Source organism: Phyllostomus discolor, chromosome 15 (genome assembly GCF_004126475.2).
Source record: "Phyllostomus discolor isolate MPI-MPIP mPhyDis1 chromosome 15, mPhyDis1.pri.v3, whole genome shotgun sequence".
NCBI lineage: Eukaryota > Metazoa > Chordata > Mammalia > Chiroptera > Phyllostomidae > Phyllostomus > Phyllostomus discolor.
In genome coordinates this window covers 8,900,189-8,924,484 of record NC_040917.2, presented here as the reverse complement: position 1 = coordinate 8,924,484, position 24,296 = coordinate 8,900,189, and the positions used below count along the sequence as shown (strand labels likewise).

The 24,296-nt window shown below is 52.7% G+C and overlaps 1 protein-coding gene across 6 annotated transcripts in view; it reads right to left on the bottom strand.

The window, feature by feature from the left end:
• The window catches only part of TTC13 (tetratricopeptide repeat domain 13), a 64,046-nt gene that overhangs the window by 2,927 nt on the left and 36,823 nt on the right, over window positions 1–24,296 (bottom strand). For 3 of the 6 annotated variants that reach the window (XM_036016193.1, XM_036016190.1, XM_028531444.2), the window contains 12 exons: window positions 20,982–21,064; window positions 19,214–19,355; window positions 18,789–18,963; window positions 17,178–17,334; window positions 13,090–13,220; window positions 11,810–11,942; window positions 11,112–11,204; window positions 8,624–8,707; window positions 7,776–7,860; window positions 5,436–5,542; window positions 3,004–3,139; window positions 2,020–2,099 (listed from right to left, as the gene is read on the bottom strand). In XM_036016193.1, the coding sequence (XP_035872086.1) occupies window positions 2,020–2,099; window positions 3,004–3,139; window positions 5,436–5,542; window positions 7,776–7,860; window positions 8,624–8,707; window positions 11,112–11,204; window positions 11,810–11,942; window positions 13,090–13,220; window positions 17,178–17,334; window positions 18,789–18,963; window positions 19,214–19,355; window positions 20,982–21,064 (1,406 nt within the window). Of the gene's footprint in view, window positions 1–2,019; window positions 2,100–3,003; window positions 3,140–5,435; window positions 5,546–7,775; window positions 7,861–8,623; window positions 8,708–11,111; window positions 11,205–11,809; window positions 11,943–13,089; window positions 13,221–17,177; window positions 17,335–18,788; window positions 18,964–19,213; window positions 19,356–20,981; window positions 21,065–24,296 lie in introns of all 6 variants that reach the window. The other 3 variants (XM_028531443.2, XM_036016191.1, XM_036016194.1) reach the window with 1 other exon arrangement.

The window sequence follows — 24,296 nt, the reverse complement described above, 5'->3', positions numbered from 1 at the left end:
TATATATACTTATTTAAGAATAAACGTGCCCTGGCTGGTGTAGCTCAGTGGATTGAGCTCGGGCTGCGAACCAAAGCATCGCAGGTTTGATTCCCAGTCAGGACACATGCCTGGGTTGCAGGCCACGGCCCCCAGCAACTGCACATTGATGCTTCTCTCTCTCTCTCTCTCTCTCTCTCTCTCTCTCTCCCTCCCTTCCCTCTCTAAAAAATAAATAAATAAAATCTTAAAAAAAAGAGAATAAATGTCACCAAATGTATTCTTTTTCTAAGGGAAAAAAGTGCTTATTTTAATTAGAGCATTTCTTCCCATTTAGTGTTTACATTCTTCTGAAACAGCGAATTAGAAAATGTGTTTATATTTTTAACAACTTCACGAAGCTTGGTGTTAAAACGTGTACCTGCAACATGCTTTGCAAACACAGATTAGCCTGGTCGTTTGAGCGTGAGAACTCTCTGGCCCTCAGAGCAGCAGAGTGCACGCGTTCCTGCAGGCACCGACAGGCGGCCTGAAAGCCGACCCGTGGTGTCAGCCCCCTCCCGGCACGGACAGGCCCGCTCAGATTCTGACAGCTGCACAGCACACTGCCAGCGCCCCTGGGCAAGGTGCCCCAGGACGCAGATAACCAGGATGGGGCCCCGCCTCTGACAGGGAAGGGCAGACCATGTGCAGTGAGGCCCACGGGGAAGGCCCACAGAGGCCGGGGCAGGGGCGCTGCCCCTCCAGGGCCTGCAGCAGGGTGAAGGAGGCAGAGGGGCAGGCAGGCCACAGGCTGGCACCGAGGGAGCAGCACACGTGGGGACATGAAGGTGTGAAGAGAGGCGGGGGGTGGGGTGGCAGCGGGGAGAGGACCCTCAGGAGTTCCACAGGGCGGGTAAAGGGGGGAGGTGATGGGGCCAGCGTAAACCGGGGCAGGACAGGGATGGGCCGGGCATGACGCCACCGAGTCTGCAGGGGGGGCAACAGGCGTTCAGAGCCGGGGGGCACAGAGCAAGGAAGCAGCGAGACCAGCGAACAAGACCATGGCGGGGGGGAGGACAAGGGTCTGCGTCCTGGCTGTGGCGGTGGGCACAGGGGAGAGAGAACTGGGGGTCAGGACGCGGAACCAGCAGGGTTTGGGGACTGAACAGAAGTGGGGACGGAGGGTGGCTGGAGCTCAGTTTCCTTCACACATCACACAGGAGCCCGGAGCGGCCGAGGACTGTGACCACCGCGGGGCGTGTGCACAGGGCCGGCCTGCAGGTGGCGCTGCAGACAGATCTGACGCACAGCTCTGCCCAGAGGACCACCCCCCCCCCCCCACCCGCCACCCAGTCACACAGTTGGCTGATACTGCAATATTCAGGCTCCTACTTTGTTTAGATGCCTTTTTAATATTATAACGAAACTTACTACCGCATTTAGAAGAGTTTTAAAGTATTAATAAAGACGGGCAAGTGATTATTTCAGCGAAAACATCGCAAATTTAAGTATGTGCTAGCCACAGCCGCCGAAGGGATCCACTGCGCACGGCGTCGGGTGAAGAACAGAGAGACAGCCCTGTGGACGCCTCCCCATGCCGACGACATCCGACCCACTCTGGGGGCTCCTAAGAAGCCGGAATTTATTCGCAGCAATAAAAACACCACGGCGGGGGGGTTGGTGATGCAAAAGTGTAAAACGTTAGGGCTAAAGGCCAATGAACGGCCAGACCCTGGGGGAGGGGAGAAGAGGGCAGGGTGACAGTTGGGGGGGAGGGGGCACCACAACGGAGGCGCAGGGAGCGGGCGCCCACGCACAGCAGCCTTCAGGGATCGCCGTGCAGAACTCAGGCACACAGCGTAGGGACCCTCTCGCACTCCCGTTGCTGGTCCACCCCTGGACCAGGGAAACACATGGGGGTGGAGGTCGAAACAAACCAAAGGGGGCCTCATGTTGCCGCTCGGGGCACGTCTGCACACACACCCACAGCAGGAGGCGTGAGCAACAAGGAACACGTTTCTCAACGTGAAACCTTTAGAATTACAGGACACCACTCACCTGGATCCTCGTGAGAGCGGCATTAGATTATAAAAGTAGTAAACTAAGGACAAGATTAAGTTGCAAACAGCGTCAGCCTCCTGGGAAAAGAAGACACAGGCTCGTGAACGTAAACCAGATGACAGACACAACAGGTTTCTATGGGGGTGGGGACAGGACACGGAGCGCCGTTGCACCAGGAGGAGGAGGGTTCTTCCACTCCTCTCCCACTGCTGAGCGCCTGACGCTCCTTCCCGCAGTTTTGCTGGTAAGAGGGGACACACAGTCCAGTTGGGAGCAGTATCCTCCCAGCCGTTCTGAAAACTGCAAACTTTTCTGACAAACGCAGACATCCCAGTCTCCTTTAACGTCACTTGCGATGCCAAAGCATATGTGGAGATTAAAATAAAACAAAGCACTGAATGGTACCGACTGTGCTTTCTACAAGCCGCCCTACTTGGAAAGATTCCGGTAAGCGCCCCTCTGCACACAGATTTAGGTGGTAAATATGCTTAATTCTGTATAAAAACTCAGATGCTTAATTATATCAATTAACTGGTTAAATGCAAGAGACCTAAGGTGACTTCCTGGGGCCATGGGCACCCATTCCAGAACTCGGATGGTGTCACGGACTCCCGGCACGGTGACGGCTGCAGCCACAAAGGTGACAGGTCAGATTCTGCCACCAAGGGGGCCCCCCTTGAGGTGGGGTGGGCAATGGAGGCCGGGAAAGGTCATTTTCATTATGGATCAAATTTTTTCATTTAAGTCGTGCCGAAGCCCACATTTATGATAATACAGTAAATAATAAATGTATTTCTCCCTCCCCAGTTGCTGTCGTTACTAAACATGGGAACTATTCCAGTAAGAATAACAAGAAATATTCACAGGTCCCTGAAAGCTGATTTCAGGCATAAAATGTGTAATCCCGGCGAAAGGGCAGAGGCGTTCCGAAGTTCACCAGGACTCGCGGGACGCGAGGGTGACAGGGAAACACACGCCTACCCCAAATTCTGACGAAAGAACGAGGACTTTTCCTTTCGCCGTGAGGTCTTTATAAAGTGCATCTATTTCGGCGTGGTACAACTGCGTCCTTTCTTCCGTGGTCTGAGTTTCCACTGAAAAGAGGATGTTGCCAATCCTACAAGCACAAGAGCGCGTGTCAAAGGCATGTGTGATGACGTGTGGTTCAGGGAGCCGAACACAGAAGAAGGTGGGACAAGGACGCACACGGCAGGCTGACGCGGAGCAGGACACACGGAGAGCGGCCCCGCCTTCTCACCGCTGGAGGAGGTGCTGGTCGCCAGCACGCAGCTTTTTCACAAAACACGGGATCCTGCTCAGTCTAACCACATAATTATATGGGCTTAGGCTAATCCAGGAGGACACAACTACACTTAGTAAAGAATGCGTTTAAACACCTAGAAAACATCTGATCGGACAGCCACCCTGTTATTACTGGGGGCCGGGGCAAGAGTGCACAGGGCAGAAAGTGCGGGGACCTCCCGGCGTCCTTTCTCTTGTCTAAGCCCCTGCTGCACGCGCAGATCCACTCGGGGCTCTGGGGGGGGGGGGGAATGTAAACCTGATGCCACGAGTATTTGTTGCACGACGCCAGCAACACAACAGTGGCTGTGGTCCTCAGACCCCAGAAAGAACACGGAACAGCTGCTGCTCTTGAGGAAGGGAGGGGGAAATGAGGCCACGAATTATTCTGAGACTGTGCTCAGGCCTTCACATAGTTCATCGGGGTTCCAGAGAGGGAGGCCAGAGCTGACTTAGAAGACAAGGAAGAGAACAGGACATGCTTCCTGGGAGAAGAGGCCTGAGCTTGGGTCTTGAAGATCAAGGTGACAAGAGACTCAGAAGGAGGGGCCAGGTGACCTCAGGGAGCAAGCAGTCCTGCTGGATCAGCAGGCCAGGTCCCGGCAGGAACGCGGTTCAGGTCAAGCAGGAAAAACCGTCCAGGCTGAGTTACGGAAGGCTTCCAACGCCAGGCTGGGGAGCAGGTTTTGGCATCAACAGACGAGGGCAAGGTAGGGAGGGGCTGGGGAGTCATTTCTGGGGTCAGGGGAGCACCCAGTGGAGTGCAGCCCTGGGAACGCCGTTGAAGCCCTGGGAAGCTGCCAGGTGACGGGCGACCAGCACAGCAGCAGGAGTCTCCGTGAGGGGCTGGGAGCCCAGGCAAGCCAGGTGGGGGTGGATGGGGGGTGGGGTGACACGGACAGTGAGGAAAGATGCTACGTTTCAGGGGGAAGGGGTTTTACGTGCTCTTACTCGGTGACTCCATTTCCACCTGGGAATTCACCCTGAGCACACCTGTATCTGTATCCACACCACTGGTGGGTGAAACGGTAGGAAATAATTTCACGTGCATAGTGAACCCTGAAATTCCTTTTGGGGAAAGCATGACCCTTATTGTGGAAGGACTTTGACGAGTAGGTGGCTGGGGGTACAGATCCAGACCTCGAAGACACGGAAAATCACAGAAACCTGGAGTCGGCTACACTGGTGGTTACTCGTGCGTCCCACCGTGGAGCCTGTCCGAGGGCCCTGCAGCCGGGGAGCAAAAGCACGTGAGGCAGAGGGTCGGGGGACTGCATCACAGCCCCACCACCGAGCAGCAGGGGTCACGGCCCCAAGGGCTGAGGAGGGTGGGCGGGGTCTCAAAGTAAGCCCACCCAAAATTCAAGGGATTTGGAGGCTTCTGGAGGAAGCTTGGATTTTAGAAATGGTTAATAAAAATGTTCCCTGTGGTACTATTTACAGAGTGAGAAAAGGGAACCACCCCAAATGGTCAATAACAAAAAATTAGTAGGAGAAACTACAATACCCCTACAACGGAACACTATGAAATTATTGAAAATGTGTATAAGAACAGGATATGGAGAAATGTTACAAAGTAATGGTGAGGCTAGTAAAGAAATACATTACAAAACAATACACAGAATATAATCTGTTTCCAAAAAAAATAACTGAAATGTTTTCATTTTTTAATCTTTGCTTATCTGTATATTCTAAATGTTGTACACTAAGAAGACTATGTTATTCTTGTAATAATTAGAACCTGCATTTAAAAACAAAGAAGCAATTGGCCTTGCATCTGCCAATTTCTCATGTTTTTTGGCTTTATCAGTAAAAGCCTTCCCCCAATGAACCTCAAGAACCCAGAAGGGTGTCTCCCACCGGTCCCACCAGACATCACACCGGGAGTCTGGGGAGCAGAGGACAGATTCGGCACAGTCGGCAGGGGCTGACCGCCGGTGTGATGCCGTAGATGAGACGGGAAGAAGAACTGGTGACAGCCACACTGGCTGCCTTGCCTGCACTACAGCAGAAAGCGGACGCCCCCGGGGGTGGTCCGTCCGTGCCAGCGAGCGCAGGCCCACTTCCCAGCACCCGCCTGCCCGCCCCCCACGCTCGGGCAGCCTACGTACTTGTCTCCCGTAATCGTGACTGTGAATCCGTCGTACTCCTTCCCTTGCTCTTTGAGGCTGGGGACCTTCGTGTTCACCGTGAACCCATCCTTCGTTTTAGTGTTAAACTGCTTTCAGGGAAAAGGAAAAGTCACGTTACTAGTGTGAGATTCACTGTACACCCCCAGCTGCCCCCCCGTGCAGTGCTGACTCGGATTTCCGCGTCTTCGGGGAGGGTCACGGCGTCCCCAATGCAGGAGGCCCAGCGAGCAGTGACAGAGGACGGCACCTCTGCCCGGCCCCAGGCCCCAGCGCCGACTCCCTGCCCAGCTTGCACCCCGAGGGGCACCCTCTGGAGGTGCAGAGGACCTCGGCACAGTGGGCTCACGGCCCTTTCTGGGGCCCCCTCTGGGGTTCTTCCCATGCTCAGTCTCAATCAGTGGCAACCCTGACTCTCAGCAGGGGCTGCACCAGCGTCCTGCAACTCAAGGGAACTGACTGGGCCAGGCTCCTTCCGAGCAGAGTCTGGGTCCTCTGACGAGCGCTCAGAACTATTTTGACGTGCATGCGGACTGGGAATGTCGGGCACACTCTGTCCGACTCTGCAGAGCACAGGCCGGCAAGCTACGGGAATCCCGCTGAGCTACGGGCGGCCCTCGGGGTGGCAGCGCGAAGGCGGCTCCGGGCGCTCGACCCCTCCGCTGCCCTGGGTGGGTGTGACTGCGGTCCCTCGCAGGTTCCTTGGTAACAGACCCACATAAAAAACACTAAAATCTCCCTAAGTGACTGTGTATTGTGCCCAATATAGTAAACTTAAATGCCTCAAATGCCCACAGGAAGGCTGAAGATGAAAAACTGAGAGGCGTGCCAGGGCTCTTGCTGCCTGGTGCGCCCCAGCAGCAGCCCTCCTTGAGGCCCTTCTGCCCTCTGGGGGGCGTCTGGGGAACTCCCGGGCGAGTCTGGAGGGCGGGAGCCAAGGCCACTGGACGTCCCTCCGTGCGGGATCCCCACGCCCCTCGGACTTTCACGCAGGCGGAGAACCTGTCTGTAACTTAATTACCTGGGCCCGCAACTCCTGTTACACGCGGACACTAAATACGTGTCACAGGTTTAAGGCACATGGAATTTCCCGGGAATGCACACAGCGTGTAAGTTGAGGAAAGAGCGTGTGATGTCCTGCTGGGAACCTCACTGGGCGTGCTTTACCATTTCAGAATGCCCTCTCACCAGTGACATCGTGGCTCCTGACACCCGAGTCACCAAACAACACGCAGGTATGGGGCTGCACTTGCAGCTGACGGTCACCACAGTGCTACATACAGGTGCGGGCGACCGGCTGCCTCTCAGGAAGACGTGCCCGAACCCCGACACACCGCAGTGCACACCCCTCTATTACTAGCTCCTCACATTTCAGAACTCCCTTACGGCTCCCCGCTCACCTCAGAGAGTTTCTGAGTAAGTGGACATACGGTGGAGTTCATCTTATCGCACCTGACCCTGTTTGCTGAGTGAACACGGGGGGCTGAGAAGACGGAGGACCACTCAGTCCATCAGACCCTTGTGAGAACCCCCAAGGTGGCCCTCAGAGTCACTGCTCCTCAGCAGCCAGGAGCCTGGAACCCAGCCCAGACACAGGCTCACCCACGCCTGGCGAGACAGCGTGGACCCGTACACGGCCTGAGGCTTCCTGGTTATTCCTTAGAGGTGGGTAAGCTTTGGTCATTCACAGAAATTTCTTAAATTCTATTTGCTATAAATCAACCTTACCTATACTACAGCTGCAAGGAGAAGGCTTATCCCGCCCTGCAAATTTCACACACTTCCGCAGACGCAGCTCCGGCCTCCGCCCCCTCAGCTCCGTGAGACGCTGCTTGGGCTGCACGTACCTGCCCAGTGGCCTGGCGAATAACCTGGGCAGGGAACTGGGGGGGAGCCTGGGCTCACCGCACACGTTCCCCTTCTCTCAAGAGTCACCGCCTTGTGGCTGTCTGAGCCCTGAAAGCGGCTGCCCTGCATTTTGTCCAGTTGCACAATTGTCACGGTGTGGAAGGGCAGGTCACATGCTGGTCACTCCATTGGGACCAGAAACGGAATTCATCTGTCTGTATCCTTACTTCCTCTGTTTCCTGCATCTGCTACTTCTTCACAAACTTGCTTTTATCCTTGAGTCCAACGTCTGTGTTTTATTGTACTTTGGTTATTATTCAGTGCGATTATGTCAGTGTTTTCAGGTAGCACGTGCTTCATAAACTTTAAAACATTTATGGTGTAAGACTCACAAACATGGCACTGAACAAGTCAAAAAAGTGCTACAATTTTACTTTTTCCTACAGTGCACTGCGGTTTTGACAGCAGACTTACCTTCATGATGGGAAGAAGGTCTTCCACTCTGTGCACCTTTTCCAGAGCCTCTCGAACTTCCAACAAGCCTTTAGGATTATTAGCGCTTCGAGAGAGAGAGTTGGGACTACAATTAATACAGAAATGTAATCATTATGCCATTACCTCTCATTTACATACATCATCCTCAATTATGATAACTCAATATCCAAAATGGTGGGCCGCAACGGAAGTTTGTAAATACTGGGGTGGTTTGAGCTAGTGAATTTGGGGCTACAAGTGAGAACTCGGGAAACAGGCAGCAGCCCCCCGAGAAGGTGAAACAGGGAAAAGCTGAAGCAATAGGCATGCTGTCTGGTCACGAAACCTGGTTCGCCCATGCCGACTCTGAAATCAGACGTGAATGTTTCTTCTTTCTAAAGCTGCTCACAGGGACGTGCCCTGCTAGGTTTTCCTATCAATGTTACAGTAACCTGGTGGTAATGAACCACTCAGAATTCTTCTGTTCTCCAGTGTTCTGTTCAATGCTACATCTGTACCTTTACATCTCCCCGCCTTTCAGGTGAGGAAGTGAGTGTGAAGGCTGAAATCCCTTATGAAACATGCCAGAGAAACATCCTGCCTTTCAAAAGGAAGAGACTAGAGAAGTCACAACATTGCACGTAAGATTAAACATATCCAGTTGAGTCCGTGCATTTTGTTAAGTTATTAAAAAGAAGGTCACTAATCACTCTAAAAGGTTTTGATTCTAAACACAATGTAAAAATTTGAAACAGTTTATTTAGTCTGTCAGTAGGCTTAGTTTTCAAGTTTCATAACTATAAAAAATATACAAAATCCACTATTATGAAAAAAATTTAAAGGATTACCCGTGATAAATAAGAATTCTATCTTTAATAAAATGAAGAATTTTCTCAAAATATTCCAGGTATCTCATGTTAATCACCTGACCCCTGTAAGAAAAAAATTAAGAATTTTTACAAAGGAATATATTCCAAACACCGTCTAATTTCCAAGTTAACTCCAAAGAACAACAGAGAGTTATGAGAATAATGCAGCAAAAAAGATGGGGAATTCACTTATTCACAACCAACGAATGGAAAAGCAAAGAGCTGTCTCAGCAAGCCTGGTCGTCAGCTCGTGGGGTTTATTATGGTGAGGAAGGTGCCAAACTCAGCCCCGGAGAGGCCACGATGGGGAGAGAAACCCTCATGTATTCAAATGAGGCTCGGACTTTCACACCAGTTTCCTCCCGTGGATCCCTTCAGCTTTCGGCAGCACGCCTTCTCGCCCTGGGCTCTCCCGGTCGCAGTATCTGCAGCTACTCCTACCTTTTATCTAGATGGGCACTGGCAGTTTCTCCACAACCCACCTGAGATAAGGTTTTCCTCAGGTTTCTGTGCCCACCCCCTTTTTAAAACTCTCTTTCGGAACTTCTTATACAGTCAACATGCTGATGCACACAGCTGACTGATGTACACATGTACAACACATATACACCCGACTGAGGCACACACATACAAGAAAATGTACACACCCTACTGACGTACACACGTACAGGATAATGCACAGCCTATTTGTGTACAACACGTAAACGTCCGACTGCTCCCCAGACGCCCCCAAACCTCGAGTTCACTGGAGTCAAGCAGGAGTCCCCTCTCCCACACTCTCCCAGCTCTACCCGCCCAGACTTACCCGCCCAGACTTGTCCGCCCGCTTTCCGCCTGCTGCTGCCTGGCCGACCAGGACACCCACGAACCTGAGCCACAGAGGGGAGACCCCCTGTGGTCCCACACCATCCTGGGTCTGACCCACCACCAGTGCTCCTCCTGCCTCTGCCTCAATGCCCTGTCCTCCCTCCAGCTCTCGTCCACGCGGCCCTCCAGGCCTCGGCACCTGTCACTCGTCCTGCCACATGACACGACTCTCTGCCCACCTCCTGCGCCTCCCAGGTCACTATGTCTCTAACCTATTCTGCCACCTGCAGCCGAACTGATCACCCGATTGGGGAAATGTGCTCACGCCACCTCTGAACTCTGAAATGTGCTTACAGCGTCTGAACAGCTCAGTGTCATTTTTGGGGAGAAAACACCTTCTCATGGAGCAGAAAGTTGTTTCTATGTTGGGGGAAAAGTTTTTTACATTTTGGTCTCTGCCTGTCTTTCAGGCCTGGGATGGCCCATCCTCCCCTCGTGGCGAACCGGCCCCCCAGCCACCACGAGTCAGCCGTCCCTCCCTGGCCATGCCAACGCCCTCCGGGCCCAGGCCTGCCCCCCTCGCTGCCTTCCCTCCTTCCAGACACCTGGGCCTCCCCCGGGGGCTACTCCCTGCGCCCTGCTCTGTGTCCCCTGGCGTCCTGGACACGGGACCACCACAGCCTAACACAGTGCGTGCAGCTGTTCACGGCCCGCCGTCTGGGTTCAGCTCTGGGCTTTCTGAAGTCGGGACCCGCTGCACTGCCTCGCCGCCGCCACGCAGCACCGCCCTGGCGGCGGACTGCTGACAACGTTCCCTGAGTTTAGTCTACAAATGCCACAGACCAGTCCGTGAGAAACAGAAATACAGAGGTCACGAGGGAAGAATTAGGTTTTAGAAATTAGGAACAAATAAATGTCTAAATGACATTTCCACTAAACTTAAATGCCAAAGGTGTACAGAGTATCATTTCCTTGACTCAAACTTCTGGAACGACAAGCATTTTCGAGGGGGCACAACCACCATATGTACTTGCAAGTTCTAGCTACAGTCAAATGCAGTGGCCCCTCTGAAGCCGCGGTCTTCACAATGTGCTCATCGTTTACTGGGAAGAGGCAGAGCACACACAGGGAGAGGCTCGGAGGCCGGCACTTCACCCGCGTCCCTGACTTGCCGAGCCTCTGGGCCCAGAACAGCCCTCCCAGGCAGGTGGCTCAGCGACCAGACAGCGTTGCTGCTCCAAACCCTTTGTGTGTAGGCGGCGGGAGGGGAGCCTTTCCCCACGACAGCCACACCACATTACCAGGGTGTTATGATAGACATGATGTCCTCTGCCTAAATGCTTTCTGTCATGGTTCAGGACAGAAAGACAGACAACTGTTAAAGATGGACACCCCAGGCGAGAACCTGGCAGCCCACCCTGCCTCGGGTCCTGCCTCAGACGCAGCGGCTGCAGCAGGCCCAGGGCAGGTGCTGTGTTTCCTTCTGCAGCCGCGCCAGCTGAGCAGATGCAAGCAGGTGGGACTCTGTGGGGGCAGAGCAAGTCTGTGCGGGCCCCTGGCAAGGTCACCGGGAAAGGAGCAGTGGGCACCTCACGGCCTCCAGACCCGTCTGCTAAGAATGAACTCTCGTGAAAGCGAGAGAGGCACAGAAGGGTCGCACCTGATTAAATTGATGTGGTTGTTGAAACCTCTGCTGAGACTCCGGGCTGGCATCTGATCTAGCCATAGCACTGGCTGGTCTGGGTCGGCAATCCTGCGAAACAGAGCTTGTTAGAGAGGAAGGCCTTTCACGCCCTAGAGAGGGTCAAAGGCATTAAAAATAGAACATCAGTGTCTTTGCAGAAGTGTGGAGGAAGCGATTGCTCAGATGTCTACGACCACGGAACACAAACACGCGAGTTCCAAAAGGCTGCCCGACTGGGCCAGTGAGAGGTCAGGGCCGGCTCCTAGCAGAGCTGCATTTTTCTCATGCAGATGAGACCGTCAGTTACCGACCCCCCAGCCGCCGGTCGTCAGACAGATTGTCAATGTAGACACAGGGAAGCGCACCGCAGCCCACTCAAAGGTGCCACAGGTAATGAAACGCGCTTTCAGAGAGGCTTTTTCCAAAATACTTCTTCTAAACATGTGCTTGGAAACGTGATAACCCCTATTCTGGGCATATTACTCGAGCGTGTTTCAAAGAATGGCGATGCCGGCGACTTCTGGCAAGCGTCAGAGGGGAACGAACGCACAGTGTGTCCCCTAGCTGTGCGAGGCTTACTGTCAGTCCATGGAACAGCCCTCGAGGCCTGGGGAGGGACCTGTCGTGTCACGGCCACTGCAGCCGGTCCTCCCACGCCAGCCGCACGCACGTACCGTCTCCACTTGACCGCGATGTCAAACATGTCCCTCCACTGCATCAGCCGCGTCTTCCCGTTCACCCGGACCTTCGAGTTCATCCACGTGCGCTGCACGGCCTGCATGACTTCCAGCGCCGCCAAGCCCATGGCTGCGAGAGAGAGAGAGAGAGAGAGAAACGCGGGGTGTGCGGGGCCTGTCGGCACACGGCCCAGGCCCGATCTCCACCGAGCCTGGGGGACAGCTCCCGCGTCGTCACACAGGGGCCTCGAGCACCACGGGGCTCAGGGGCCCTGGCCGCCCGCGCAGGCGGGAATCCACGAGCAGCTCTGGTCCCCCCAAGTGACCTACCGACAGCCTGCTGTCGACCCAAGGCCTCACCGATTGCATGAATACTCTATTACACGGGATTCTGTATGTAGTGTGCACTATGTCCTGTATTCTCACAGTGGAGTGAGCTTGAGAAGCTAAAACCGTAAGGAAAATGCCTTCACAGTTCTGTGCTGTACTTTTCAGTGCCCTAAGTTTACATCAACAGTTGGTAAGACACATTGTCTGTCAGCACCTACAATAATATCGTCTTACATGGTTTACTGCAGATGGTACATGTGTTACTAACACTAGACACCAAAAATGAAAAGCTTGTGTGAAAAAAAACTATTTGTTTGCAGGTGTAACGATTCAGGTGCTGATAAGGAAGAGTCAGCGATGGGATTGCGTTACGGCAGCCTAGCGTAACCCACGTGACTGCTGCACAGTAGACGGGAAATCTCTACAGAATTTTTCGGTACGTTTACTGGAAAACACCCACGCACGAGGGGCCCGTGCGCTTCAAACCCGTGTTGTTCGAGAGTCATTGCATGAAGAGTCACAAGTACTGGTAACTTAGCAGGTCTGGTACACATTACAGTCATAACAGCCCTGCTAAAGCTGTCAGAGAAAACTACAGATGCTCCCAAAGCTGTCCCCTCCCGGCTCTGCTCCCTCCTGAAGCTCCCAGAGGCCCGTGGTCTCCCCCAGGCCGCGACTGCGGGTGGTTTCCGACCCGCAGCGAAGCCTCCAGGCCGGCAGGCGGCGCTCGTGTCTACACGCGGCACAGCCCCCAGCCAAGGCGGGACTCGGCCTTCTCCCGGAGCTCTGATGAAGGGTTCTGCGGAGCTGCACGTTTCTGTCACGATCACGTGCTGATTCCGCGTAGGCACAACACATGATTTTTTTAAAAGCACGACGTGGTGGTGCAACCCTTGCTCTTTTATCCGAAATATATTTCCACTTTCCGATAGTTAGCTGCAAAATACCTCTGTGTATCCGCTTGTTTGGCAGAAAGCCCGGCGTTTCGTACTGCATCAGCGACCCCAACCGGTCGGCCACGCAAATCAGCTCTTGGACCTCGGGCTTGTAGCTCTCAAAGTTCTGATGCAACACGTCTCTGGAGGAAACATTACAGACACGATGAGGACTCTTACAGCAGACATCGGGCAATCAGACTTCACCTGAAGAGCAGTCACTTCCGCCCCTGGAAAACGAATGAAGAAACCTAGGACCACGTAGTTTTTACTCCATCCAGCGCTTTGCATGCGACCACACACAAAGCGGCGGAAGGAATCTCCCAGAGCACGTGCAGAACGAGGCTGACATGCTTGTCAGCAACACTGGTGACTAGTTTGCATTCGGACCATTGCTCGCTTTGTAAACCTCTCCAGAGACATAGCCTGCATGGAGGGCCCTCTGCAACAGCCCCCACCCAGCCCCCACGCGAGATCCACCGCCCTCCTTGGGACTGCAGCAGGTACACTCAGAATGGCATATGTGACCACGACCGTGTAGCTGGCAGCCTGCTAGAAGTTTTCATAACAAACACTGCAGTTCCAAGCATAGGTTGTGCTGAGGTCCTCAAGGCCACCCCGAGGTCCAGCTGTCCACTGGGAGGACTGGCAGGACTCGGTGCTGTCATTCATTACAGCAAAGGGCACAGGCACAGACATCAAAGGGAAAACGCTCCTGGGGCCAAGTCTGGAGGTGACGGGGCCAAGCTCCCAAGGGTCCTCTCCTGGGGGACACACGGGATGACTTCCCCGAGGGAAGGGCTGCCCACCAGGGGAGCTCGCTAGACACTCAGGGCCCCGAGTGTTTACTGGGGGGCAGTCACGTAAGCCACCCAGGTTGATCGGGAAGGAGAGCAGGTGGTCACGTAGTGCCTGTGCAGGCAGCCTGGGCCCAGGGAGCCGCTCTCCTCTGTTCTGGCCATGGCGGACACTCCTGAAGTCCAAGTTCCCAGACACCAGCCAAGGGCCAACCTTGTAAACACAGGCCTTTCCCCAGGACAGCGGCTCAGGCCTGCCAGGTTAACCCTTTCCTGCACAGAGGTATTTCCCCAAAAACGGATGGTGGAAAACACGGATGACCTCTTTAAGCTATTTCCTTTCTTTATTTTTGGTTATGTAATAATTGACACATACGAAAACATACCGCCTCAGTACCAACCTAAGAACTGGGACAACTCCGTAGCTCTCTCTACTCGTCTGCTTCTGTCTTAGCCCATCCTCCTGGCCCCAGCAAGAGGCAACTTGTCTGGAATTTTGTGTTCGTGACTCCCTTACCTTTTCCTTTTAAGAAACAGGTACATTACGTGTACCCCTCAACAACACAGTCTACAGTTCTCCTTGTGAGCTTCATGGGAAGACGAGGCGCCCCAGCAGGCTGCTGCCCTGCTGTGTTCACTCAGCGTGGCATTTGGAGACGAACCCACACTGTCGCACAGGCCGCTTGTTTGCACTGCTGAACACCACCCCCTGGTGTGAGGGGCTGCGTTCACCCACTCCTCCGTTCACGGACGCCTGGGACGGTTCCCAGTGTTCGGTGTGGACAAATGCTGCTCGCAACGGTCCTGCACAGGTTGTCCTGTGACAATGCTCTGCCCATGCGAGGTTCTCACTGAGTGTGTGCAGCGGAGTCACCGGGCGGTAGGACACGCGAGGGCTCAGCTTCACGAGACACGGACAAACTGCCGGCCAGTGTGGCTACAGCAGTTTAAACTCTCTGACCCCCACCTCTGGTCGCCACCACTATTATCAGGCGTTGTAGTGTTTGCTCATCTAGCTTAGGCTTATTTTTTCACTCAGTCCCTTTGTCTAAGGTCCATATGGTGTGTCATTGTTTTAAAACTTCTTGTCTAGGTAGACAACAAGAAAATCATAAAAACCTTCCCTTACATTTTCTCTAAAAGTTTAAAAAATGTTGCCACTCACACTTAAGATTTTATTTGTCTAAATCTGGATCTCTACCTACACCATCACGAAAGTCAGTTTTTTATGTTATTCGCGTAACAACCTAGTTGTCCCCCTGCCTCTCACAGGCAAGTCCCGCCCTCACCCACAACACGCCGCTGCCACTCCTCGAGGCTCTTGGACAGAGGCTTCTAAGCCCCTTGCTGCGCTCCTCTGGCCCACCCACCCCTCCCACCCCAGCACCTCGGTCTCCGCTCCCGTCTCGCATCTGCTCTCTGGCAGGATGGGAGCCTTCCCCTTGGAGGCCGGGCACCATCCTCCTTAGGAGTCATCTTCTGGGTGACTCTCGGTTCCTTGTTTTTCCACACAATTTCCAGGATTAGCCCATCAAGTTTCTCAAAAAACTCTGTTTCAAGTTTTGAATGGCATTTTATTGCATTTATAATTAATTTGCAGAGAAATGACTTACTGATCTCATTGAACTTCCTATTCATGGACACAGTATTTCTCTCCCTGCATTTCTTTTCTTAGTAACTTTCAACAAAGTTTTACAATGAATTCCATAGTGATTCTGTTTGTCTTTTCTAAGATATATTCTTAAGTACTTATTGCTGTTATAAATGGTATTTTTGTTTCTTGCTGGTATATAGAAATGCAAATGATTCTTGTACATCAATTATAATTGACCACCTTGCTAAATAAACTCTTAGCAGTTCTTATAATTTGTAAGTTTTCTGGGTTTTTTAAAAAATATCTTTTATTTATTTTCAGAGGGAGGGGGAGACAGGGAGAGAGGGAGAGATACACTGATGTGAGGGAGAAGCACCGATGGGCTGCCTCTCACACACACCCTGACTGGAGTGACGTGACTTTCTATTTTTAAGACTTTCCTCCTTATCTTAGGTTTTCTTCAGTTTCTTTTCATTTACCCTTTTTAAAAAATCTGTGGATTTATATGTTTCCTCAGTTCTGGGAAATTCTTAGTCATCATGTTTTTTAAATCACCTCTCTCCTGTTCTCTCCTGAGGTTTCAACAGCATGTGCTAGCCCTACTCACGCCGTCCACATCTTCTGCCTCTTCCCTGCTTTCCGTCCCCTTGGCTCTCCACGCCGCACACACTCCAAACACTCCCAGTGCTCTCCCCTCCAACTCTGCCCTCTCCTCTCAGCTATGGCTAACCTGCTGTCTGGCCTACGTAATGAGTTCTTATTATACTTTCTACTTCCAAAGCTCCCAATTATTTTTTTTAATCTGCCCAGTCATCTTTCCTAATCTCCTTGTTTATCTTTCTGATTTCTTCATAATTTCTTTAAGTACTTAATTGGGAGTTCTTTTAGAGGCTGCATTGAATAATTCCGAGAGCCGAAGTCCTTGAGGGTCAGTCTGCTGTTTGCAGTCTCTGCTGATTCTCACGTTAAGTCTTACTCTGTGGGCAAACCTGGGGCCCGCATTCACACCGATCCTTCCTCGGACAAATCTGCATTTGCTTCTGTTGGACCCAGGGAGGGCCTCCAACACGGCACCACTTTAGCCCTTTCAAGTTCGGCAGCCCCTGCCTGTGCCTCCGGGCTGTCAGGTGCACTCACTGCCCCCTCCCAGGACACCGCCTTCCTTTTAAATGTGCTCACCGAGCACCACCTGAGTCTGAATACCTCCTTCTTTCTTTTTGGAGAGTGAGAGGGTTCCTCTGGAAGGAGTCAGATCAGCCTCTTAATTTTTAAGGCAGTGCAGACTCCCAGGGACCCATATCTGTCCTAGGTCTGTTCTGTGATGGGACAGCCCCTCAGCGTCTCTGCTTTGCCCTACGCAGCCGCCGCAGCTGGCCAGCAGGGCAATTTCCAGTGCATGTGGTAGCCTGTTCTAAAAGTAACACGGCACAGAACAACACACGTCACAGACTGCCAGCGCGTACCGGCCCACCTGCAGTTTGACGTTGCCCAAAATGAACAGGGAAAAAGGGGCTGGAAGAAAGGATGCTATCCAGAGGTGAGTTTTGCGGTACTTTATAAACTAAAAGAAGTACTTGCAGACATGTCGGATCAAAACACAAATTGATCAGAGAGACATGAACAGAAGGTCACTTGTGGATGGAAGGACAGCGTGACGGGCCCGCGGGGCTGCGGTGTGGGAAAGGGAACGGGACCCGGGACGCACTCACCTGATGTGGGGCTGCAGCCCCGGCTGCTCCTCGTAGTCCTCGATGAGGAAGGGCAGGCTCTTGGCCCAGTGGTCCTTGAAGCTGCCCGGCAGGTCCGCGTCGACATTGTACTCCGTGAGGGGGGTGTCCAGGTGTGCGTGCAGGTACCGAGAATACTCTGCGCACAGGAAAGCAGATCTGACACACCCAAACACTGCTGAAGGAGCGCTCTCGGTGGCTCGCTGCCGTGCAAACGCTTTCTCAGACACTGCTACGTAGTTAAGAGAACTCTAAATGGAGAGTCCAGGTTTTACTAAGCCACAACTCTTATAGGACAAGCAGAGTGACCCGCCACTGACTGAGTCCCCAGGGTGCCACGCCAGCCACTCGGGGAACCTCTCCATGACACACACCAAAGGTCTCACTTTTCGATTCCAGAGTCACACCAGGAAACAGAGGGGACTGCGACTCAGAGTCCAGAGCTGTGCTGCCCAGGGGGCAGCCTCCAGCCTCCGAGCTGCTGAGTCCTGAAAAAGTACGGTTCCAGTGACCGAGAAACCAGGCTTCAGAGTTTTATTTAATTTGGACTAATTTAAACTTAAAAACACACTTAATTCAATGATTAGAAAACTTCAGTGTGTTTGGAACAAGTTGCATGTACAAATCTACTCTCTCAACTTTACGTTTTAGGAAATCTAAGTTTAGATCAAATGTTTCCAATGAAAATTGAGTGTCCAAATTGAGATGCATTATACTCGGAAAATGTACAGCAGATTTTGAAGACTTAGTACAAAACAGGTAAAATATCAAAGGACTAGTGTTTTCACTAATATTGTAGATATGCTGAATTAGACAAAATGTATCATTAAAATCCGTTCCACCTCTTTGTTTCCACTTTTTTAATGTGGCCACTAGGAATCTGCAATTACACGTGTAGTCTGCAGTGTTTCTCGGGGGGACATCCCACTAGGAATCTGCAATCACACGTGTAGTCTGCAGTGTTTCTCGGGGGTCAGCACTGGTGTGGAAGGCTGGCGGTAACGAAAGGAAGAGAAGAGATGGCCCAGAGACCTGGGGTTCCCACGGAAAACAGAACAACCTTTGAGCATGGAGCATGGCAGTGAGAAGGTGAGTGAGACCATGACCGACAGACAGAATGGTAACTGGAAGATCTGCTTTCCTCCTCATCCCCATTAAACTCCTCCAGACTCTGTGAGCATTCTGATGCGAACGCATTCTGATCAGAGACAGACCTTCGCACTGAACAGTAAAACCTCACGGAAGGTCCCCTTCCTGTCACCCCTGCATCTTTGGAGAAGGCGCAATGAGACGGGAACATGCAGATGATCGTTACGGTGAGTTCAAACTATGCTTTCCTGACTTAAGTAAAACCTTTTTGACTTTAGACAGGAAATGCATAGGGGGTGGCAGAAACAGCTCTGGACTGGTCCCCAGAAGGCATGGCCTCCATCCAGCCCAGCTCCCACCACCACCCGTGGGCGGCCAGCCGTGGGCACATGACCTCCCGCCTTTGGCAACACTCAGTGCCTCCTGGGGCGTGAGAGAGACAGGCGGCACGGTTTCCGCAGCTTTTGCATTGACCATCGATGACGCTGCCATGTGCTGACTTACCTCGGAGATACTTCACTTTGAGGTACTCCGGGCTGGCCTTCTGGCCCGGCAGAGGGTCGTTCAGCATGACTTTGGTCTGCGCCTTTATCCCCTCGTAGAACTGCCCCATGGCGACGTGGCTGAGCCCCTTCATGTACTGGCACACCTCGTTGTACGGCTCCAGCTGCAGGCACCGCTGTGGGGGTGAGGGGGGGAGGAGACGCCCGTTTGCATCAGTGCAGCTTAGGGAAACGTTCGAGGGCTTTATTCTTTAATCAGAACTCAGAAGAGTGTTTCCCCAGGGCTGAGTCAGACCAAGCACATGCTCGTCAGTTAGTCTACGAGGCAAGGCGGTGGAGGCTCCTTCTTCCTTTTCGCTGAGGTGTCAGCAAACACTGTTCTTGCCACCCCGCCCGTCCTTCGCAGCCTCACCAAGCGGGGCTCACCTTGAAGTTCTTCAGGGCCTCCTGCAGGCTGCCGTGGTGGTACAGCATCATGCCCCGGAGCTGCAGGGTCTGCACGTGGTTCTGGTTGAGCAGCAGGGCCTTCTGAAAGCTCTCGGTGGCCGCCTCAAAGTTGCCCAGTTCTCTAGGGATGGCGCGGCGGTTAGGAACGCGGTGCAGACCGCGTTCAGCACACACCGCTCACAGTCGGGTCTGGGAATCCGACACCCCAGCGGTGGGGGTGCTCCCGCCCCAGTATCACCGCTTCACAGCCACACAGCCTTTCTGCCACACCTCCATCTCCTCTACCTTTCCTATGTCTTACCAGACTGTAGAAAAACCACAGAGCCCTTGAAACTCTCTGGGGAAAGTTACTGTAGAGCTTATTCAAATCCCTTTCCCTAACTCATGATGAGCTCCCACCCTTACGGAGCTGGGTATACATTTTAGTGTCCGGGTAGAAACACAGGTTTCTCCTTCAAACACAAAAACAGGTGTGTAGGTTATAGTCACACAGAGGTTTAGCAATCTGAATCAAACTCATAGGTTTAAAAATTGTGTATTTTTCTGTCACTAAAGTTACTTTACTTAAAATCTAGTATATTGCTATGTAATCTACAATTCTGAAAAAAGAAGTCTAGTTTAGCATTGTGATCATTCCAGAGTGGGGATGTTTATTACTGACAAACCTTTTATATATTAAAATGTTTATAAATAATATTTTCAAAATATCCCATGTGTCCATTTTCTATAAACAGTGAACATGTTAAGAACGTAACGGCTCACATTCTTTTTTTCACAGTACTTTACTATTTTTAAGGTGCTTTCGATCTATTTTTGATCCACGTTCCCAAAAACTCCAGGGACAGAAGAACAAGAGTCGTTCCTTAAACCCAAACAAATCACTTTCTTCAACTCAGGATGAGACCGTTTCTCCAACTATCGCAGCAGATAAATCAGCTCCTGAATTTAATCTTTCCTGAATAAGGGACCTAGCAAAGTGTTGAAGGGGCTTTCTGTAACTGCCCTCCTTTTCTACCTTTCATAGTACATCTAAAAAGTCAGAGTGGGCCCTGGCTGGCGTAGCTCAGTGGATTGAGCGTGGGCTTGCGAACCAAAGTGTCGCGGGTTCGATTCCAATCAGGGTACATGTATGGGTTGCAGGCCATGACCCCCAGCAACCGCACATTGATGTTTCTCTCTCTCTCTCTATCTCCTTCCCTTCCCTCTCTAGAAATAGATAAAAAAAATCTTTAAAAACAAGTCAGAGTGCACATCTTCTCAAAGCCACAGTGGAATCGCTCCACCTCCCAGGGCCGCCCGTGGAGCCAGGAAGCCGGGGTCCCGACAGAGACGCGTCAGGGTTGCGGCCTCCCCTCCCGCTGTCCCGGCAGCCCTCAGACACGTCACAGGGATGTGGGTACTGGCCTCTGTTGTGGCCGGAGAAGCAGCAGCACCTGTGACTCAACAGCTCACGGTGCCACTGTTCAGAACAAGATCCCTGGGGAGACCTGCACTCTCTGGACCAACGTACGTACAAACTGAAGTTGTTTTAAGAGATTAATGGGATGCGTCATGATACCCTCTGACACATGGGTGTTCCTATAGTCCAGAGATGATCTCAACCAGCACATAAATGCCTGTGCAGCTTAGAACGACCGTCTCTTTGGGTTAGGAAACTCGACTCCGCTTTGACGTCACCGCGGGGCGAGGCTCTCCTGCCTCCAGCTCTGTGCCCTCCCTCCACCCCGAGTGTAAGGGCCGCACTTACCTGTAGGCCTGCCCCAGACTTTTGTACGCGTCGATGAAATCGACCTTCTGCTTCAAAGCGTCTTTGAAGGATTCGATAGCCTCCTGTGAAAGTATATAGGAAATTACTTCATTTGCCTGACTGACCACTCAAGTTGAGTTTCACTGACATCACTAAGGGACTTACACATTAGACATGGCCTCTGAGTGACTTTGCTCAGACAGGAGGACTTTAAAAAGGGAGAGGGAGAAAGCAGAGTAAACTGTGAATCTGGGGGGTTTAATTGCAGCCGTAAACAAACGATCCACCATGAACAACAGCAGAGCCTGAAGTCCCTCTCTTTCGAAACGGGGAAACAACTCCTCTCTCTTTTCCATCAGCATTTTCAGTCCAGCAACACCACCTTCTTATCGAGGTCATTTCCTCAAGTAATCAAAGCCCGGGGAACCAACAGAAGCTTACGAACTGTGTGAAAGACTCACAACGACCCTACCTAGCAGCAGTAAGACTGAGCCAACAGAAGAGGGAGGAAAAGCAAGAGCAGGGTGCAGCTGTTTATAAAACGAGCAAAAAGGCTCCTAGACTGGCTATCTGAGAGAGTCACAGGATCTGAGAGGGAAAGAAACAGCAAAGCAAAATAAAACAGAAACCTTCAAGTTGGGGCGTGTGAGGCCTGGCCCCTGCCAGCACCGCTGCACGTTTGTGGGGAAGGCCGCGGAGGCCCCGTGGGCACCGTGCTGCGGGGAGGGGCCCTAAGAGACACAGCGCACGGGGCTGCGGTGGGACTCTCGCTACGAAAACCGTCACTACAGTGGTGCCGTTCTGGTGCAGAACCAACGTCCTAGCCTTAAACCAGCATCAAATGTGCCTTCCATGATGACTTGATTATTTACTGCAACAAAAAATGATGAAGACAGCTCACGCATGTCCCCAGGAAAAGAAGTATCTCCCTTATGTTGATGGCTACAAAGTTTCAGGGTCTCTGATGCCCTCACTGAGAAAGGCTTCACAACTAGCTCCTGCGATACTCACTTCACACCTGATCAGGCAGTTCAGAGCAGAGAACCACTAAAGATGTCACGCGCCTTGCACATGGTAGGCACTCAGTAAATATTTAACGATTTGCTAGGCACACAGAATCATCGTGCAAAACCAGCGCAATCCTTGTTCTTTTCAGAAAGTTGTTCATTCCCTGCGTCCTGACTTTCTCCGGGGTGGGGAGGGGTGGCAGGGCAGGAGAGGCCGGCTTTTTCAAACTCTCCAAAGGCAATGCTGGGACAACCACCTGCTCTTTCAGGAATCCAACCGAACATTGCTTGGCAGAGAGAGGAGAACAGATACATTTTAACAGTTGAGAAACGTTAAAGACCACTGTTAATCAGGCTTCCTGTTCTGGCATCTTGATTTCAAGTTTTTTTCAGCTATGTTTTTAGTTCTGCAAACACGTATTGAGCGCCTACTATGTGCCGGGGCGGCGTGAGGCACAGGGGAGACCAAGAGGAGGGAGCGTTACCGCTGTCCTCTGGGACTCACAGCGGGGCTGGAAAGCTGACACCGAGCCAGGTGACTAGGATACGAGCCGAGAACTACGAGAGAGGCACCAGTGAGAAAGGCTCTCGAAGCAGAGACAGAAATGATGCACTGAGCCTGGGAACACAGAGCTGGCTCCGCGGAGGAAGGGATGGCTGAGCTGGGTCTCGAGGAAGGAGAAGGAACTCGGTAAAGAAAGAAGCCCCGTGGGCAGGGCAGGCACAGGGTGCTCCGAATCGGGGCTGTGGGTGGGCAGGACTGCAGGGTGCACAGGGGGGAGTGGTGGGGACAGAGATGGGACCGGCCGGTGTGGTCAGCTGGGGCCAGGGAGGGAAGGGCCTCCACCACGCTCTGTGGTCTGGCCGGTCCCCACCAACGAGGCCGGGGCGGGAAGGGATGCAGGCAAGCGTGCGGCTGCAGAAAACGGACTCCAGAGAGGACCACCGCTCTGCGGCAACCGACGAGACAGACCGGAGCGGGGAGAATGGAGCCCCAGGAGGAGGCGGCTTTGGTGTCCGGGCAAGAGATAACGAAAGCTCGAAGGGGGAGAGCGTCTGGGAGAGAAAAGAAGAAGGGTCCGACTTGGGAGACACCTGCGAAGGCAAACTAAGAGAGAACTGGGTGGCTGTGGCGGAGTGGGGGAGAAGGGGGAGGGAGGCCAGGGAGCGTTTTAGTGGGCGAGCCCGGGTGGGGTGGAGGGTGTTAACGCCGAGAGGAGGGACGGAGGGAGGGAGGACGGCGGCGGGGAGGGGCGGGTGGTGAGTGCAGCTGGGGCGCGTTAGGTCTGCGTGTGTGTGGACGTCTGGTGGAGATGCCCGGGACATCGGCTGCCCACTGCACTTACAGCATGCTCGGACGCCACAGTTCTTCAAAGTCTGATTTCTCTTCAGCTTTTAAGAGGCTTTGGTTTCGGGGATCCTGTCTAATCACTGCACAGCTCTCTACCTCATTCTGCCAAAGAGGGGACATAGCAGAATCAAGATCTTCAGCCATTGCGAACAAAGCAACTTCGTTCGAATGAATCAGTCTCTAAGCACACGGACTGGCTCTGAACCCGCCCGTGTGGCGAACGCAACCACGGCCGCTGTGCAGGCTGTCCTCCTCGCTAGGGGCGGGCGGCCGGCACCCCGAGGCCGTTCTCTGTCACTGAGAGGACCACCTCGGGCCACTCTCGGAGTAAAGGCGGATGATGCAAATATGTGCCAGAACATGTACTTTTTGAAATACCCTTGGAACACAGATAAAACAGGTAAAACTCAACAGAAAAGTGTTTGCTGTTTTTTCCCTAGGAAAACCCAAAATGCCTGATGCATCTACTGAATTGGACAGCTGTGAAGTCTGTCATGTAATATTGCCTAACCTGTTTCTAATGTATGTTGTATGATAAGGTACATATGGAATCGCCCACTTAATTAAGTTCTGGATTGCTGCTGACCTGGAGAGAGCCCGTCAGGAGATAAAGGGAGCGCCAACTCACTGGCCCATTCGGCACGTCGTCCCTACCGGTACTGGGAGAAACATCTACACTAAGTTCATTAATGTAAGGAGGGCGTTTCACCACTGGCTCAGTGTGTTCCAATCTGCGAGATTGGGGCGCCCTCCGCTCCTTCTCTACTTTGTGGGGATGCCGCTGGGGTACACGAGACAATACGTAAATGCTCTGACCTCCTCGGACGGCATATCTATAAAAATGCAAAGCAAAAGTTCCCGTCTATTACACGCGCCGACACTGTATTTGCAAGCATGGTGGTGACAAGGCAAAGGAGGACCGGACGGCTCTGGTGAGGCTGGTTTACGGGGGGGCTT